The sequence below is a fragment of the Pollicipes pollicipes genome, unplaced genomic scaffold (genome assembly GCF_011947565.3).
Source record: "Pollicipes pollicipes isolate AB1234 unplaced genomic scaffold, Ppol_2.1 Scaffold_2543;HRSCAF=2982_pilon_pilon_pilon, whole genome shotgun sequence".
NCBI lineage: Eukaryota > Metazoa > Arthropoda > Thecostraca > Pollicipedomorpha > Pollicipedidae > Pollicipes > Pollicipes pollicipes.
The window spans coordinates 285428-305525 of record NW_023596133.1 but is presented as its reverse complement, the minus strand read 5'-3'; the positions used below and the strand labels follow the sequence as shown (position 1 = coordinate 305525).

Sequence of the window (20098 nt, the reverse complement as noted above, 5' to 3'; positions counted from 1 at the left end):
TTGCAGCTCGGGGTCATTCCTCTCAGCCCTCCTGCAGCGCTTGGGATATTGACCACCTTGCCCACCTAACTTCTCAGCGTTTTGACAGGTAACGCTCTCTCTCTCTCCTTCTTCCTCCATCGGTAATCCTCCATACCATCGACTGCCGCGCCCGGCAGTTCAGCTGATATGTAACCGCGGCTGTCTGGGCCTATTCTCTTCAGCAGCCGGTCCTCTCCATCTCCGGGAGCTCCTTGCCGCGTGTCTCCGGCACCCACGCCAGCACGAAGACGAGGCAGAGCGCCGAGACGGCCGCGTACAGCCAGAACACGCCGTGCAGACCCAGCGCTCGCTCCAGGTCCACGAACGTCTTGACGCTGACGAACGCGCAGCCGTAGCTGACCGAGGTGGCGAACGCGCCGAGGCCGCGGTGCCTCAGCGGGAAGAGCTCGCCAATCAGCAGCCATGAGATGGGCCCGACGCCCAGCGAGAAGGCCACCTGAAATACGAGCACGCACGACATGGGGATCCAGTCGAGCGGCGCCTGCTGGCCGTCCGTCAGCAGTTGGCTCGCATCCACCACGTACACGAACGTGCCGAAGCCGGCCAGCGCTAGCGACATGAGCGCGCTGCTGACGGCCAGCAGCGGCAGCCGGCCGACCGTGTCGATCAGGACGCCCGAGGTGAGACCGGCCAGGATCTGGAGCAGGCACACCACCACCGCCGCGCCGTGCGCGCTCGTGCGCGCGAACGTCTTGGACAGGATCGGCACCGCGTAGAAGCTGAAGGCGTTGACGCCGGAGAACTTCTGTAGCAGCATGAGGCCGCACGTGACGAGGAGGGGCCGCAGCAGCGCACGCGGCCGCCCGGGCACGCCACCGACGCCGCTTGCACCGCCGCCGCCGCTGCCGGCGCGGATCTGGAGGATATTGGCGCGAAGCACGGCGTGCTCTGCGGCGACGTCGGCGCGCGCGCCGCGCAGCCACTGCAGCGCCACCTGGGCCTCGCGCTCGCGGCCTCGGAACAGCAGGAAGCTGGGCGTCTCGGGCACGGCACAGCAGGCCAGCACCAGCAGCAGCGGTCCGGCCGAGGCGACCAGCGCCAGTTGCCGCCAGTCGAGGAAGCCACCGAGGCTGAAGCTCAGCAGCATGCCCGCGTTGGAGGCCACCTTGGTAACGGCGCAGAGGCCGCCGCGCACACGCGGCTGCGCAATCTCGCTGACGTAGACGGGCGTGACGAGCGCGACCACGGCCGAGCACAGGCCGCTGACGAAGGCGGCCGCGTACAGCGCGCGCACCGAGCCGGCGCCGGCGGCCAGCCACCAGGCGCCGGCGAACGGCAGCGCGACGGCGGCCAGCACGCGCCGCCGGCCCAGCCGCAGCGCCAGCCCCGCCGGAAGGCCGCCCACCAGCGCGCCCAGCAGCGACAGGCTGGCCACCCAGGAGCCCTCCTCCGGCGAGATGGCCAGGCCGCCCAGCGACGCCGGCCCGGCCAGCGAGGCCAGCGCCGGCGAGCTGTAGCCCTTGCCCAACCCGACCGCCAGCGGGCCCATCGAGACGGCCAGCGTGGCCAGAACCTGCCACACAAGGAGACAGGTGTCAGGGCCATACAGCGGGGCCGTCGAGCTGGCCAGTGTGGCCAGAACCTGCCACACAAGGAGACAGGTGTCAGGGCCATACAACGGGGCCGTCGAGCTGGCCAGTGTGGCCAGAACCTGCCACACGAGACAGGTGTCAGGGCCATACAACGGGGCCGTCGAGCTGGCCAGGCCAGAACAAAATGCACGGGAAGGATCATCGCAAATGTGTGTTGGGTGCGTAGGAAATATTTGTGCGTGCTAGCAGAGAATGTAGCGAAAATCAGAGGACGATACAAATAAGGTACAGTGTGCAGCTGACGTCACGGTGTAGGCGGACGACATCGGGAGTGAGCCTAGGATCGGTTATGAACGTAAGATGGTAAGAGAATGTAATCACGTCGAGGGCAGTGTCGTGCTAAAGAAGCGTCTGACCGTTACCTGAGTGATGTAGCTGGAAGACTTCGGGCTGTAGATGAGCTCCAGGGTGGAGCTGGTCATCCTTTTCGCTACAACCGTGGTCTCATCTGGACATCCTCATGGAAATGTCCTGTAAAATGAGAGCGCTTTATTGCACCTGGCAAACCCTGGGCGATCAAGCATGATGCTTAAGATGGTTTCTCGCTTCCATGGTCATTCATTGGGGAGTGATGATGGATTGTCAGGTCTATGCTGTGGTCTGGACTGGGAAGAAAAGGTCATAGGGAAGACCCTGTATACCAAGGTCATAGGTCTTGACGAGACAACGAATGGTCAAGCACCTTACTCACAAAAATTGCATCTGCTCTGAGAAGGATGGTTTTCCTTGGAATAGTTCGTATTTATTTAAGGTTAATAGTTGGTATTTATGATGTCTTTTCGTAGACATTTGATAATCAAACCGAAGTGTCATTATCCCTTACAACGGTATCAGTTGAGCGCATTTGAAGCTGCAGATCTTTGAGTCGTCACCAAAAACAGAGCCATTGGATGGGCACATCATAAAGAAAAGTCCACTGATGGGCAAAATGCACCTCATCGCAAACCTTGTCGCGACTCCAACAACAGCCGTCAACCGCCGGTTGCGCGCTGTTACGCCGGTTACGTCCGTTAACACCGCTCAGGTGCGCGTCAAATTGACCTCCCCTGAAGGTTTTTCCACAATGTTTTCCGAACGTCGCGGCGTAGCCGCGCTAAATTTTGCAGAGCTGTAGACATTTGAATAGCGGACCGTCTGGGGTTACAAATTTAGATGTACCTTGTAAGGTCGCTGACCTATGGCAGGTCAAGTCAGAATAGGCTTTTAGCGAAGGTAGTTTCTAGGAAATCGTTCAAACTGATCTAACAACGGGGTGGTAGACGAAGGCATACATCTCTGAGATACCTTCTTAGGTAACAGAACAATTAAATGAACAAATTTCATTGACCAAATGTCAGGTATAAGGTCCTATCAAGGTTAAAACCAACCTGTTGTATTGCTTTAGCGCTCGCTGCATGGGTAAGTTCCTGGCGCTCATTTCGAATTTAATGATAACAGGAACCGCATTATGCATCTTCCATAGGCTTCTTCAATGTCAGAATAGATCACTGACCCAGAATGACCCTGGTCAACATTTTGCTTTTAGGAGCATTCTGCCTAGCGTAATGTTTGTCGCTTATCCAAAAGCAAAACTCAAAGCGGTCTTGTATGATTTTAGTCACCATGACCTTCAAGAAATCAAAAAAGGCCACCGACCTTAGATGAGTATGTGGCTTTTTGCTGAGAGCAGTTATCTAGGTTCTAGGTCCCTTTGGAGATCAACCTGGAAATTTACCTTGTTTGACCTTACTTGACTCGAAGGTCATGACCTGGGAACCTGAAAGTTTTCCTTGGCGAGTCCACATGCAGGTCAATACAACCTGTGAATTTTGTGTCCCTAGCTCCCTCAGTTCCTGAGATTTCAGGAGGTCAAATAACCCCCCCCCCCCCCCTATACCTGAGCGAAGGGTATCCAACCAGCCACCCGGGCGCGTGTTAAATGGAGTGTTCCACATTTACATGGGGTTTTGAAGTCAAATAGCCATCCTGAAGACCTTTCAATGCTGTTCACATCCCTGCTCTTCTTAAGACCTAAACACCCCAAGCTTCTGAGCTACACGCCCGCGAAAATGGGGAGTATTTTGGGAAGAGTAATTCAAAGTCAGTTGGCATTAATGGCTTCATAATAACGTCACGCAATTCTGCCATTCCACAAACGATGGCGCAATATAGGCCAAGAAAAAATAATTGTGAAGGCGGTCACATCTGGCGCATGTGAGCACGATTTCCAGATGCAACGGCTGTCCATTGGTTCCCAATCATCGTTGTGCAAGATGCGATGACGTAATTAAACCATGACACGCCGAGGAGCGTATTTACCTAACAGACAATTGTGCTGTCTAGAACAGTCTGTCTCACTTAAAAACTATAGCAATAGGTATAAGCGAGCTTATTTCGTTATATCTGATGCCTGCTCCCATATCTTCAAATGTGAAACATTCTCTTTCAGTTGCACCAGTACAACAGCAGCGTCACTGAGATCCCCGCCCACGCAACCCAGTCCCAGGCCATCGACAGACGGCCGTCACATCCTCCAAGGACAGCTGTCTGTCATAGGAGAGAGCCATCGCTGTCAGCGGCCCCCATGACAGCTGTCACAGATAGGCACCCGTGGGCCCGGCCGCACGATCGATCTCCCCAGGGGCGCTGCAAGAGCTCCCCGTCTCTCCGCCGGTCCTGGGACCGATTGAGGGAGGGGCCAGGCGGCATGCGGAGTGAGGTCGCATCCAGCGAGCAGACGTGCGCGGGTCATCTATCCTGGAGACGTCGGCGACGCCAGAAACGAGCAATCTCTCAATCGTGACCGAGCAAAACGTTTGGTTAAAGCGGCGCCGCCGCAATGCTCCATCATCATGAGAACATCAGGGTCATCGTTCGATGACGCGCACCGTCGCCGCTTGAAGGGCAATCACTCTCCTATTCAGCGGGACGCGTGCGGACATCGGCGTGACCGGAGGCGGCGCTTCGCAAGCCGCGGATTGCGTGCTTCGTCCATTTGCGCCGTTTGCGCGGGGACGTGTTCCAAAGCGGGACAGCGGTCGCGGCGTTCATGAATGGATGCGATGGTGCGCGATAGCGCAGCATATAAATGTGGTGCTGTGATACATGTATCGCAGATAGGGGATGCTCGTAGTGTAAAGAGAAGTGACAGGAACAGCCTCTGCTAAGCTTGAAGCGTCAGCGTCGTGACCCGCCAGCATGTGGCGTTAATGGTGTGCGGGTGCTAACACTACGTCTGGCTTGTGTCGGTAATATTTTGTGAAGAGTGCTACCGCCTCGCTCCAGCGGCCGCGTGGCGCGTGCAGAGCTGGTGAAGGGTGACCCCTCTCCAGAAGCGGACTGCGCGAATTACCGGACTATTAGAACAGCGAAGACGGCGCGTTGTGCCATTCGCATCTGTCCAAATCACTTTGTTCCACGCATACCCAGCTGGCACTCATTTCAGTGCGCCTGCAAAACGTTTCATAACATCAATTTTACAGTGATTGTTCTAACTAATGGCGTCGTTAGAGCGGAGGGACTGTGGGGTCATCCCCCCCCCCCCCCCCCCTGGAGGTGACGGGGTCACCCCCGTGGTCAAAGCCCCTAATCCTTTTTAGCAATTTAAAACCTCGAAGGGGCTTCCAAGACATCAAAATCAGACACTCGAAGCATCAAAATGGGATCCAGAGCCAAATGGGGTTCCCGAATCCAAAACTAGGCCATGCTAGCCCTAAAGTGGGGCCCACGTGGCTGAAATGGTCCACTTTGTCCGATTTGACTCCGTCGCGATCGAAATCCTGGCTATTGCACAGGGTCTAATGGTTTAAAATCACGCTGAATTGGGGCTGGATTTCTTCCGTTTATTTCTCAGTGACAGCAAAGCTCCATCCCTTGCACAGTGCTGACTTCATAATCTGACCTCATGCCCTGCTAGCTGGCGCGCCGTGGCAAAACGATTCGTATAATCACCCACGACATGACATTGACTTAGTGCATGGCAACAACAATGGCTGAAAACCAACGCGTGCTGTGATTTAACGGCGCCTTGACCTTTGGCGTTGCGCGCATCATACTGTGCACAATGCTCTGCTCGAGTAGGATCATTGTCAAAGAGCTGCAGGACCTTTTAAGGGACAATGAGGGGCGGTCATCCGACCTCGGCATCTCACGACTTCCCTAGGTCACAGAGCCCGCTCGCGGCGCCCCAGTAGACGACCATACGACCTCGGCGTCTCACGACTTCCCTAGGTCACAGAGCCCACTCGCGGCGCCCCAGTAGACGGCCATACGACCTCGGCGTCTCACGACTTCCCTAGGTCACAGAGCCCGGCCGCGGCGCCCCGGTAGACGGCCATACGACCTCGGCGTCCAAGCGGTCCGTCCGGGTCTCAGAGCCGGAGCTCCTGAAGCTGGAGCTCCGGAACTCCTGAGCTCCCGGCCGGAGCTGCAGCCGAGGCACGGAGGGGACTTCGCGGCCCGCGGCCCGCAGCCCGACCATGGCAACAGACACGCGCCGCTTTGAAATGGCCGGCAGAAGGCACGTGTTGATGCTGGCTTTCAGGTGGAATTTTCGCCCTCTGCTTGGTCGGCGGACCGCTAATGGGGGCACGTGACCCGGACAGAAGCACGCGCTGTTCCGGGTCGCCCGAGGGGACGGACAGACACCAGCGCGCCTGTTTATTTCGGGCTAATCTGGGAGTCGGTTTGTGCTTACACGTAGTCGTTTCGCACAACCTCAACAAACCGAAGTCGCCTCCAGCAGTCGCAGACTCGGCGCAGTGCTGCTTCATCGTGAATGACCACGGCAATGATACGGAGCCGTGTTCGCCAGTCGCGAGCACCCCATGCCCGGTACACAGTGACGTGTGCTGATAAGGCATCATGACTCATGCTGTATGTGGATACATAATGAAAGATAACGGAGCTGGGCGAATGAAGGCTGTCACAGACTTCCGAGGGACTTATCGCGTCACATTTGGGCCTGTTATCTAAGACTAGGATCTAAGACAGTGGTATATCTATGTGTATATCACCGTGTGCACTCCCTAGCACGGTGAACTTACCCCAGATTCTTGCGCCTAAACCGCATGCAAGAAGTCCTTTACCAAACCTCAGCCAAAGAGGCAGTTCGTCAAACCGCACTCTGCCATTCTGGCTTACCTTCGATTCCCGCAACGAATGCATAGCTATCTGATCGTCCGGCGTTTCCGTGCCGTCAGTCGCAGGCGAATTTGGCGCGTCATGAATGCATCGGCGGGAATTGAGCCACGCAGCGGGGTCGGCGGAGCGACACTAATTGGACGGCTGCGTGCGCCGGCCACGGCGGGGAGCGCGGCCCCGTGACACCGCGAGTGACCGCAGAAAGGGGCCGGGCGCGCCGGCGGCCCCGGCCATTGTCCGTGACCTCGAGGTCGTCTTCTTGTCCGATGCTGATGTAGTGAGGCGTGTCAGTGGGGTGTGCTAGAGGGGTACGTGAGTCGGGTGCGTGAGTGAGGTGCATGAGTGGAACGCGTGAGTGGGGTGCATGAATGAGACGCGTGAGTGGGGTGTATGAGTTGGGTGCATGAGCGGGACGCGTGAGTGCGGCGTGTGAGTGAGGCGTGTGAGTAGGGTGCGTGAGTGGGGTGCATGAATGAGACGCGTGAGTGGGATGTATGAGTGGGGTGCGTGAGTGGGGTGCATGAGTGCGGCGTATGAGTGAGGCGCGTGAGTGGGGTGTATGAGTGGGGTGCGTGAGTGGGATGCGTGAGTGAGGCGCGTGAGTGGGGTGCGTGAGTGGGGCACGTGAGTGGGGTGTATGAGTGGGGTGCGTGAGTGGGGTGCGTGAGTGAGGCGCGTGAGTGGGGTGCATGAATGAGACGCGTGAGTGGGGTGTATGAGTGGGGTGCATGAGTGGGACGCGTGAGTGCGGCGTGTGAGTGAGGCGTGTGAGTGGGGCGCGTGAGTGGGGGCGCATGAATGAGACGCGTGAGTGGGGTGTATGAGTGGAGTGCATGAGTACGACGCGTGAGTGGGGCGCGTGAGTGGGGTGCGTGAATGGGGCGCGCAGAGGACGGCATGGTGCTCTGGGGTGTACTCGAAAGCTACGGTGCATTTGGAAAGTTGAAACGCACGTGCAGTGGATACCGCGACTTACATGTACGCAGAAGAAGTGTGCATTAAGAAATCGACTACGCTATGCTATTGTGATAGATCACACAGCAATAATATCACCCTGTCGAAAGGACGCATACAAAATGTATGAAAAAGCTGCGATCCTGTGCCCTGCATGTTTTCGCGTTTGAGAACATAACCCCTTGGCTGATAGCCACTTTAAACAGGTAATCGTATGCTTCCGGATTTCACATACTTTATATCCGACAAAGCATGTGCAAATGCACACACGCATGCATACAAAAGATAACCACCTTTGCTGTGTGTGAACTGAACATAAGAGTTTACATATCAAATAGCAGTCAATTAATTGGAATCATAACAAACCGTGAGACCACCAGTGACTGACCGCCATACATGGGCATGTCCTTGCACTACGCGGCAGATGCGCATTGGCAGGCGGGTACATTCCGGAAAACGTGAAACTCAAGTATTGAAGTTATCGCCCGTAATGGTTAGCCGACGCTACCAATCATGCGGGCTCAGATGGCACCTCGTAGACATGAGGTAAGAAAGACCCCTCACATGGCGGGGGTTCACAGCCATTTGTGGTGAAAAATGCCGATGGCATCCATCCACATCATCTCCATATAACGTCGCGCGAACATTTGGTGGGGAAGGGACGAGCTGCCTCCCGTATATCAAGTTTTTTACAGAGGAAGTTTTATTCAGTGTGTGTGGGCGTAGCCGCCTCTGGCTATTATGTCATCCGAGAGCCCTGCCGATGTCTCGCTTGCGATGTCATCCACTGCGTGGAAGTCCGCTTCTCAAACATCGTGAACCCACTACTAATTAATCACATTTCTTCAGTCCTTACCTTGTGCTACGCAGGGCGACTCAGTCCAGCGGCGCCACATCCAGCTCAGACGCAGCTCCCGGCCTCTCGCTGTGAGCCGGGCTGCTCCGGGGTGGCCAGCGTCTCACGTGAGATCGGATCGGATCGGATCGGATCGGATCGGATCGGATCGGTGAGAGCAGTCAGTGCGCGTGGTCAGGCAGCTGGGGGACCCTCCGCAACCGGCGTCACGCACGGACTGACCCGGCCGCCGACGGGGGCGCGGCGCGGCCGCCACCGGCGCCACCTGCGGGCAAGGGGCGGGACCGTACTCCCGCTGTGGAGGAGGGGACGGGACTGTGCTCCGCCCCTGGAGCGGAGAGACGGGGCCGTGCTCTGGTCCTGAAGGGGAGAGAGGGGCCCGTGCAAAGGGGGGAGAGGGGACCATGCAAGGGGGAGAGAGGGGCCGTGCTCCGGTCCTGAAGGGGAGAGAGGGGACCGTGCAGAGGAGAGAGGGGGTGGTGGAAAGGGGAGAGAGGGGACCGTGCAAGGGGGAGAGAGGGGCCGCGTTTCGTGCTGGAGAGGGGAGACGAGCTGCATCCCGGCAGATAGGGGATGAGAGGGGCTATGCCCCGACCCGACAGTCAGAGCAGAATACATCAGCTTTGCAAAAGGGTAAGGGTCCACGGGATATATAAAATGGGCAGTAATCGAGCCGAGAGGAATGATGTACCACTGCCATGAAGAGCGGAATATGGACGGCACCCCGTCTGCAAAAAGAAAAAGAAACGTTGTAACACAGCTCTCATGAAAGGAGGATGGACGTGACCGTTCTCTAGAGCAGAACACCGGAGACGGGATCACTGTGTTCAGGCCTCGGAGGGACAAGGTTGAATTCATCCGCTGGTTCCGTAGGTGAAGACACCATCGCTGAACAGGTTTCTGCCGGAGTATCTTTGTAAATGTCTGATTCGAGCCACGCATGATTTTGAAGATTTACAACAATGATAACCGACCGCTGTCTAGGGAAATGCTCGACGCACTAAACTGCGGCGCTGTCTGCCAATCAGTCAGTCTAGTATGGACAGACACCTATGACCTTACTCATTCGGTAAACATGTAAAGATTAAGACGATGTGACACAGCTAAGCAGACGAGACGTTGCCGGACATACGGTACTTGGTAACGCGATAATCAGACTGCTTGAAGGGGGCAGGGTGTCGTTGATAAGACAGTAGTAATAGCTTTGTTCCTCGTAGAAAAACCAGGAGAATGGAAATATAAATGCGTCGACATTTCAGCAACACGCCTTTATCGAAACGAATAGCAGAAGTAACTAAAAAACTCAATACATCTATATCTCCATTCTTCCGGTCTTTCTACGGGGAATGAGGCTTTGACTCCTGTCTCATCTACGCGCATAATGCTCCTCGCAAATGCACCCAACAACTTACGCAGGGTGTCGTTAAATTTCAATGCAAAATGCATAGTTTTGGGGAGTGAGTAATACGCATGAGAGTATCCATGCCTGGAGAGGGGAGGGGGCAAGAGGGAACTGTTCCTTCCAATTTTCATAAAGTGTGATTTCGGCGTCTCCAGTTTTGTGCGGCTAGGTATGCTGATGTTCTACATGTTCTTCAGCTTGTGCACGCATTAATTACAAGCCGGCTGAGGATCTAAACACAAAAAGCACACAAAAACCACTGTCTAGTCGCACCCAGACAATACAAGAACATACGCTTGAATACGGGGAGCATCACTGCACAACGTACAGTGTACAACAGGGAGCATCACTTCCCGGCAGACAAATGACCGTAACGAACGACCGTAAAAACAGGATCGCCTCCGTGCGGTGACCACCGCTCCGGCGTTCAACCCTGTCCAAACCGCGCCGACGCAGGATCACCTGAGTCGGCCGTGGCTGCCGCGAGACAGCAGACGGCGCGAGCGGCGGCGGCGGCGCTGAAGCCGACGAGCGGTGGGAGATGAGTGACTCAGGGCGTATCGAGCGTCCTCCGCCCCATCCCGACCCCAATCTCCGGCCCCACTCGGCCCGTGGCCTCGGCGCTGATCCCTTTACGCGCTGTGCTGGTGAGCTGCGACGGTTACGCGTCCGCCCTCGCGTCTCCTTATCGACTCGAGGAGCACTGCGTGTGCGCGCGAGCCGTTGCGACGCCCTGCAGCCCGGGGCGCAAGGCGGGACGGACGGAGACTGTGGCGGGGTGACCAGGGAACGTGAAGATGGAGGCCTGCCCCGTGCGTTGTTTGCGTGGCGGAGACTCTGGTGAGTATTGTCGCATATAGCTCGTTTCACAACAGGAGGCTGGGACCCGCGTCCCGATGTGGACGTGTGGATCGTACGCTATATTGGCTTCATGACGTTTTTCTACTCGACAAACGAATCTAATCGTCTCATTTAGTACAACTGGTCTCAGCTTTGTCTCTTGAAACGAAAATACGAACTCAAGCAATTTTCAATTGCCCCGTTTGAGCCTACCAACAGGAGACGAACATATTTCACTGGACGTTTCTATTCTCAAGACATCGGACAAACAGGACGTGTCAAATTGATTGAGTCCACAAGTTTATCCGATGCGAATAAAATCGTGTAGGCTTGTACTTCCGCTGTATGAAACTAGGTCCTGGAACCCTGAGGACCGTGCAGTTCCAAAGTGACCTGTATCGTATCCTCGCTTTCTGAAGCCGTCCACCGGTTGGAGTGGGGAGGTGGGGGGTAGTGTACTATTATGTGTACTATATGGGAACTTCGACCTCAGCTTCTGCTGGCGCGATGTGTTGGAAACAATCTCCGAGCCGAGAGCTGGATTCTGACACGTGCAACAGCTGCCGCTGCGGCCGGTCAGGGCAGATGAAATCGATGTCGTTTGCGTGCGCCCGCTGGCTGTGCTGGGTGAAAGCTCAACTTCCATTGAGATCATAAAAAGGCTGTAGCCATGGGAGATGGGGTATGAATTGAACCCAGCAATAGTCCCGACTACCGTATGTCAACCCAAGTGAAAGACCCTCGCGGTTTCACAGGGCCAATGAATCACGTCCGATGGACGTTATCTGCTCTAATGCGAAGGGGCCTGGAATCCGTGGGCATTAAGCCCTCGGTCACAATGCCGCCTGTGACCGAGTGCACCATGGCATACTGACCTGGGGAAGTGATATCAATCCGTGAGGAACATGCGAGGCCATCCTGGAAGAGGATGCTTGTGTGTCACCTCACTACGAAGCGCACCGGGCAGCAATAAACCGCACGCAAAATTTATGGCGTTCTCCTGAACGCCGACCTGTGATTTGATGTCAATGCAGGCTCGATAACTGGGGCCAAAGATTCTCGTCGCTGACTGGTTCTCCTGACCTCGACACTACCAGTGGAAGGTGAGAACGCAAGGCTTCGTGACCCCGATATCATGACGGTAAAACCTGCAACAATTCCAATAGCGGACTTCGCATGGTTCTACTATACGTACTAGAGAAGACATGTACCCGAATCCCACGGGTGGATCCAGGATCCCATAGGATTACATGTAAGTAGACCCATGGGATCGGGTGCTTGGATCGGCCCTGGGGATAGGATCCTGGGATCGGAAGCTGGTATCCATTTGGAGGGCTCCATACACATGTCTGCATGGGATTTTTCACTCATGCCGAGTCGGCTACGTGGAAACTGTGGGTGACATCTGCCTGCTGTCCCAAAAAGAATAGCACTTATGGTATCCGTCGTGCTAATACATGTTGCGCACCGCAGTTCGTTGTGGTCTGAGCACTGACGACTTTTGCCATGAACGTGGCACCACCGTGAAGCCCGTTTCAAGCAGAGTCATTCCTCGGAAGCCGATCAAGTTTGCCACTAAATCCCGGCTGGAGGTTTGTCAACAGCCTGCCAAAGGATTTCGACAAACTTTTGGGAGATGGAGCACCCCAAAAAGATCACAATACTCCGATTTGCAACCCCAGTGACGTCTAGGGCCAAAACCAAAGTTTTTCATTGTTTGCATTTGCCATTGATCAAACAACCTCGCATCTGTATAGCGTGGCGTAAAAATCACAGCACATTACACTTTTGATGTCATTTAAATAAGCGGCGATGTCCTTCGTGCAAGTGCATGTTGTGCGATATATGCTGCCCTTATCTTTTACTCGGCAAGATAGAGTATACATTGCAGGGCTGATTTGTGCCAGCTATATTTTCTGACGTTCATATGACATTTCTTGATCTGTTCTCAGCGTGTGGATACGCGGATACATATTTTGGAGATGTGTAGTCCGTAAGTCCCTGCGATTGGCGTATGTTAGTTTTACAGCATTTGTAGGCCTCGCCTCGTCGACCACTCCATGCCTCTTAAATTAAATGCGGAACAAAAAAAAAACTGCTGATATTAACCCCCCTTATCCTCTTCTGCTTTCACATGCTCTGTTGTCTGTTATGCATGATGGCTGATCTATCAGACCAGGGCAGACGTGGTGAAGTGTGGGCCTATCCCACTCTTATCAAACGTATTTGTGTTAGTCGCAGGACGGTGCTATTTTAGGTCCACGCAAGTTACGATTACATCTTAATGTGGCACAAGCATGGACCTTGACCGTTATTGAGCCTCCCTAGGATCGTAAATGATGTGGGTTTGCAACATCCATAAATTTAATTACGCTATCGCTAAACATCTGTGGCCAATGTCTGACACCGGCCATCGAAGCAGCTTATTCAGTCCGGTTAGCGAGCGCCGAGGATCAGTATGGCACATCACAGAATCGGTCAGCTACCTTTTAGTGGGGGCCAGCCAATGCAGTGCAGAATACTTACTCCCGTTTAGCCAACGCCTCTCATTGCTTAGCTTTCAGCTTGTCGTGGTAGGTCATATGTGCAATATTGCGTCTTAAATACAGCGGCAGAACAGCGTGGCCAGCACACCCCAGACCGCCACGTCCACTCGGGAACAGCGGACCTACATGGACTTAACGGCGGAGGGGGATGACATGGCATACCGATGAGTGTGGATCCAACACGTTTGTGTGCTTGCCGCCGCGTCTCAGCTAGGTTAGGCACACGAGCGCTTCCTGGAAACTTGTTTTTAATGTGAGTTAGCAACTAAGCTAGTTCTAGAACTGTAAATGTCACTATCTTGTGTCAATTCAGAAGCGGGCATCAGCGTACTGTAGTCATACATTTACAACCGCGCGTGGACGTTTGCTTTGGTTGCGATGAGAAACCGCTCTTAAAGGTGGGAAATTTGCCTTCCCGATACGCTGATTCCGAAAACCACCGTTTTTGGGGTGAGATTTTATGTAACTTCCGAGTTATGTTAGGCGTAACACCCCAGTTGGATATCGCGGGGCGTCTTGATTGCCTCCAAATTTGGTGTGCAGGACCTTCTCAACACGCTGGTACCAAAAATCACCGTCTTTGGGGTGGAATTTTGCGTAATTTCCGAGTTACAAGGCGCGTAACACCCCAGTTGAATATTGCCGGGCGTCGTCTCGATTGCCTCCAAATTTGGTGGGCAGGGCGTTCGCGTCAGGTATAGCGCATCCAATCATGCAATGGTGAACATCTGGCAGCGATCGGTTCAGCATGTTCTAATAAATCAGTTAGCTGCAAGCAAGGAGTTTGGAACCAACCTTTTAACTGACAGAAACCAGGTATGGCACACCTAATGAGGAGCGTTTAGCAGCGGTCGCTTCAGTTGATTCTGAGGGCTGTGTTGCCTGCAAACAATGAGTTCCTAGTTGTGCAATTTGCTGGTTTTCGATCTGCTCTACGGTCACTCAATGTCAATTGAAAGTTGGAATGACGTGCGGTGCATCCAATGGTGAAAGTTATACAGCAATTGGTGCAGCAGGTTGGAGTTCCGATTTCACTGGTTTGCATGCTAAGTTTTCTCTTCACGCTTTTGAGGTGCTTTACCTCAGGTCGGGTCTTGACATAGCCAACCCATAACATGCTACTTGTGCACGCCTGCCCATGTCGCTGGCCGGCCACATCAGCCCGCTGCCGCTGGCCGCGGTGGAGACGCCACACTACGCAAGCCGGCCGGACGGCGACGTCGGCACACCGGTGGTCAGGGGGCCTGGCAGCTGACAGCCGGCCGGACGGCGACGTCGACACACCGGTGGTCAGGGGGCCCGCAGCTGACAGCCGGCCGGACGGCGACGTCGACACACCGGTGGTCAGGGGGCCCGCAGCTGATAGCCGGCCGGACGGCGACGTCGACACACCGGTGGTCAGGGGGCCCGGCAGCTGATAGCCGGCCGGACGGCGACGTCGACACACCGGTGGTCAAGGGGCCCGGCAGCTGATAGCCGGCTGCATGCCGAAGCATGAGACGGCACACGACGTGCGGCGCCGGGCGCTGATTGCCGCCGATCCCGTCCTTACCCAGGTGCTGACGGCAGCCAGCCTCTTCCCCACGCGTCACTGATTGATTTTGTTGCCCGCATCCCGCACTGTTTCACGCAGTGGATCAGGCAGGGGATGGAAACGAACTCGGGTTGCGGCCATGTGCCGGTGATGATTTTCTTCTTCCGTGAAGCGACGTTTTTACTGGCAATGTCTGTCACTTGGTCGTGCTCCTGTGATGGCCGTCGTTCGAGATGGCTGGCTGGCTGGCGGCTGAAGATATGTGGCAGGATCAGCGCGCCACCGTGAATCAAATGTTCACAGGAGCGCGGCGTGCTTGATCACAAGAATAACAAGAATGATAAGTACGAATAAAGCAGGTGATGGTGGCCTTGAGAATGGCGTTTTAAAGCTGGTTTATTGTGAGGTCCGATGTGCCTAGCTCATTTTCGATGACTGCTTCGTACGTTCCATATATATATATATATATATATATATATATATATATATATATATATATATATATATATATATATATATATATATATATGTAAATATATAAATATATATGTATATATATATGTATATTTATATATATATATATATATATATATATATATATATATATATATATATATATCCATACGTATGTTTCGGTATGTTGAAAATGAAATGAAATCGAACTTCTCTAGGGTGTTGTTTGTGACGTAAAACACACTTCGCATATGCACGAATTGCAGAAAACAAAATTTAAACTTGATTCAGTACCCAAAGTATTCGGCCTTTCACGGACTCACGGATACGCTCTAGTAATGTCAGAAGAATCCAAAGCAGCAGCAGCGAGAACCATCACTTTCCATTTGTGTAATGGTGGGGTGATATCTCCTGGCCAGACGGTTTTCCGGAAATGATTGCCCAAAGTCCAATCGAAAACACAAGGACGGATCAGCTGTCCGTCCAAAAGTGCCCAAAAATCAGATTGTCCCCCCAAAATTCATGTATGAAAAATAAAGCTGCTCATTACGACCAATACCCACAGTTTCTCACTACCCACGTTACTGCACTTCCTCATCCTAATCAAATTTTGACAGGAAAACAGTATGCTCGTGGGCAAGTGAGGGAAATCACGGGCTTTGGCGAAATTGATATCCGGCAGGTTTCACTGCTAATAAGGTTGCAATATGAAACTGGCACAATGCACACCTTGTAACTCGGAAGTTACACAAAATGCTACTCAAGTAATTATGCTTTTCGGAAACAGCGTGTTGGGAAAGCCCTGCACAGCAAATTTGGGGGCAAGCGAGACGCCCCGCAGTATCCAACTGGGGTGTTACGTGTCGTATAACTCGGGAGTTACGCAAAATCCTTCCCCAAAGACAGTGATATTCGGAATCAGCGTGTAAAGAAGGCTCTGCGCACCAAATTTGGAGGCAATCGAGACGCCCCGCGGTATCGAACTGGAGTCTTACGCGTCGTATAACTCGGAATTACGCAGAATTCCCTCCCCCCAAAGACACTGATTTTCGGAATCAGCGTGTTGAAAAGGCCCCGAACACCAAATTTGGAGGCAATCGAAAAGCCCTGCAACGTCCATCTGGTGGTGTTATGTGCCTTGTAACTCGGAAGTTACACAAAAACCCACCCCAAAGACAGTGATATTCGGAATCAGCGTGTTAAGAAGGCCCTGTACACCAAATTTGGAGGCAATCGAGGCACCCCGCAGCATCAAACTGGGGTGTTGCGCGTCGTAAAACTCGGAAGTTACGCAAAATCCCACACCAAAGACACTGATTTTCGGAATCAGTGTGTTGAGAAGGTCCGGCACACCAAATTTGTAGGCAATGGAAACGCCACGCAATATCCAACTGTGGTGTTACGCGTCGTATAGCTCGGAACTTACGCAAAATCCGACCCCAAAGACGTTTGTTTTCGGAATCAGCGTGTTAAGAAGGCCATGCACACCAAATTTTGAGCCAATCGAGACGCCCCGCAATATCCAACTGGGGTGTTACGCATCGTATAACTCGGAAATAACGCAAAATCCCACCCCAAAGACAGTGATTTTCGGAATCAGCCGTGTTGAGAAGGCCCTGCACACCAAATTTGGAGGCAATCGAGACGCCCCGCAACATCCAACTGGGGTGTTATGTTGTGTGTATGGGCATTAACACTTGAGCGAGTATCTTAACAGCAAAGGTTTATTCGGCAGTCAATGGAGCAGCGAGCGGCCCCACCGTCGCATGTGTGTGTCGCGGCGTGAGAGGGAGCGGATGTTGGCAGAGCTTGTCTGTTGCCGCTGACGAAAGGCATATAAGACATTATGAAACAATTCGCCCAATGAACAGTTTTTACTAAGTGAAACTATTTTTGTCGGCGTGAAGAAATAATTTAAGCGGTAGGAAATCATTGTAGGTACAGCTGGTGGAGCTGACGTGACAACTTCCAAGTAAAACCTGATACTGCATAGGCCACGGTAACATCTAGCGAATCGGGCGGCAGGCGCATTTTCAGTAGCGCCGCCCACAACTTTCATGACGCCAGCTACGGTGGTGGCGCCGTCTACGGAAGTGCCGCCGCCTACAAGTGACGTCGTCTACAGTTACGCGTCGTATAACTCGGAAGTTACGCAAAATCCCACCCCAGAAACGGTGATTTTCGGAGTCAGCGTGTTGAGAAGGCCCTGCACACCAAATTTGGAGCCAATCGAGACGCCCCGCAATATCCAACTGGGGTGTTAAGCGTCGTATAGCTCGAAAGTTACGCAAAATCCCACCCCAAAGACAATGGTTTTTGGAATCAGCGTGTTAAGAAGGTCCTGCACACTAAATTTGGAGGCAATCGAGACGTCCCGCTATAATTAACTGGGGTGTTACGCGACGTATAAATCGGAAGTTACGCAAAGTCCCACCCCAAAGACACTGGTTTTCGGAATCAACGTATTGAGAAGGCCCTGTACACCAAATTTGGAGGCGATCGAAACGCCCCGCAACGTCGATCTGGTGATGCTACGCGCCTTGTAACCCTGAAGTTATGCGAAATCCCACCCCAAAGACACTGATTTTCGTGATCAGCGTGTTGAGAAGGTCATGCTCACCAAATTTTGAGGCGATCATGACGCCCCGGAATATCCGACTGGCAATTGGATATCAATCTGCTGCTAGATTGATGGACGTCGTGTTGAGAAGGCCCTGTACACCAAACTTAGGGGCAATCGAAGCGTCCCACAACGTCGATCTGGCGATGTTACGCGCCTTGTAACTAGGAAATTACGCAAGATCCCACCTCAAAGACTGATTTCCGAATCATCGTGTTGAGAAGGTTATGCACACCAAATTTTAACGCGATCGTAGCACCCCGGAATATCAAACTAGCAGTTGGACATAACTGTGCTGCCAGATCGACGAACGTGCAGTGAACACTGAAAACAGCCGCAACTGCAACATGTGCGCTGCTTTTGCGTGTATTTGTATCCAAGTCGCTAGACACTTTTGCCTAGAGACTTCTAGTGGTATTTGGTGGATCTTGCTGCTTTTAAAATGTCTCTAGATTTGTTGGCGCTTCGGCTGACGCGATGTGATGCACGTGTGCATGCATGCATGTATATATTTGATCTAAAATCCATCCATCAAGTGGCTACTCCGGATTTGCGACCAGTACATGACGTCAAAACAATATATAAAAGGTGATCATCTGATGCCTATGCAGTTAAATATAAAACCAAGAGCACGATTACTCTGACAAATACAATGTGGGTGACTAAACACACTGCAAACGTGCAGATAAGAAGGCACAAGGGTATGACTGTGCATCAGCCGCAATATAACCTTATCTCAAATAGCCGCCAAATCTCACGTTCCTCACGGCTCGCTTGAAGGCGTACAGTGAGTGGCACTTAGTAGCACCAGGCGGCAGCCCATTCCATAAGGACGACGCTCGGTATCGAAAACCTCTGCGAGCACGCCAGCCGGTATTTTGGCAGCTCCAGCCGCCATCCTCCGTTGGAGCGAGTGACACGGCGCGACGTACTGTGGTACTCTTGTCTTGGTCTCGATGGCAATCTTTTTTTTAAATGGGCTGGTTATGTTGTGCGTGTATGCGTACCAAACTACACCTTAACACGTTTGTTGTCTTTGAAAGTGATTGAGTAGTTGCTTACGTAGCTATGTAAGCACACTACAATTGATTTAGAAGTGTCCTCTGCTCGGCATTCCCAATCTAAGTTCCTGGCGTTAGGTGGAAACAGTAAGTAGGAGGCACGGCAAAAAGCTATGATAACGAGTACCAGCTGAAGCTAACACGCCGAGTGTGAATAAATAGTGTGTCAACGACGATGATATTGTCTCGCGTTGTAAGTGCTTCTTTGCGCGATACTCAGCCTTAGCGTTGTAAAATTTAATTAACTTCGATGTGCTTGATGTAAGTGAATTTACGCTACCAGCATTCTGGCTCCACGGAGGCATCCGCACGCACATTTTACAGACAGCTTATAGACTTTCCTATGACCCTAGACCCTGACATCCAACCTGCCCAGCCTATTTGCCAGCCCCAAGGCGCGTGCATGCTGGGTTTTCCACTGGCCGGCTCAATGCTCATTGCTCAATCTTGCACGAGGGGAGGAGCAACAGGCCGCGATGTCCGATCCGGGAGTGTGAAAGCACGCAAAATATCGACGCATCGACACGTTTAAACTATCGGCATTCCGCCCCTGATTTCAACTGGCCAAATATGGCCGCACTGCCCAGTCTAGGTGAAGTAGCGCCCTATGAAGCCCGATGGTGTTGTCAGCACTTCCGCCGTCGTGTGATCCCCACATATAGCATTGTTTTGTTCTATCGAACCATGTGTATGTGTGGTGACGCCGCGGAAATGCGTGGATGTGGTCAATTGTGCAAGTCGTGTTTGAATGTTGAAGTAATTTCCGCCCCATGTATTGCATCAAAACGGATCTAGCTGCCTAGCGGGTCAGAACTTTTGAATGAGATCGCCCATATGCGGCCACAAACTGCTGAACGATGTGTGTGCATCCGTGCAACAGCATGACACCTTGCTGATGGCATTACTGAGAACGTGTGTATAAAATGGGGCATTGGTGACCTTCGGTCTGGTCTTGTGCGATGCTTTGCGCCACCACCAATTCCAGCCCCCTTTAACAAAATTTAAGACTATCAAAGAGCAAAGCTGAATCCTGTCATGTTGGTGTAGGATTAAGCGTGTGGTTGGACTTCAGCCACA

At 53.1% G+C, this 20098-nt stretch overlaps 1 protein-coding gene across 1 annotated transcript; it reads right to left on the bottom strand.

Annotated features, from left to right (window-relative positions):
- Positions 1-199: 199 nt before the first annotated feature.
- LOC119097819 (facilitated trehalose transporter Tret1) lies at positions 200-8756 on the bottom strand. Its single transcript, XM_037220778.1, has 4 exons — positions 8566-8756; positions 1997-2105; positions 977-1555; positions 200-787 (listed from the first exon to the last, which is right to left on the bottom strand). The coding sequence occupies exons 2-4, from the start codon at positions 2054-2056 to the stop codon at positions 200-202; spliced, it is 1227 nt and encodes a 408-aa protein (XP_037076673.1). The 5' UTR covers positions 2057-2105; positions 8566-8756.
- Positions 8757-20098: the final 11342 nt, after the last annotated feature.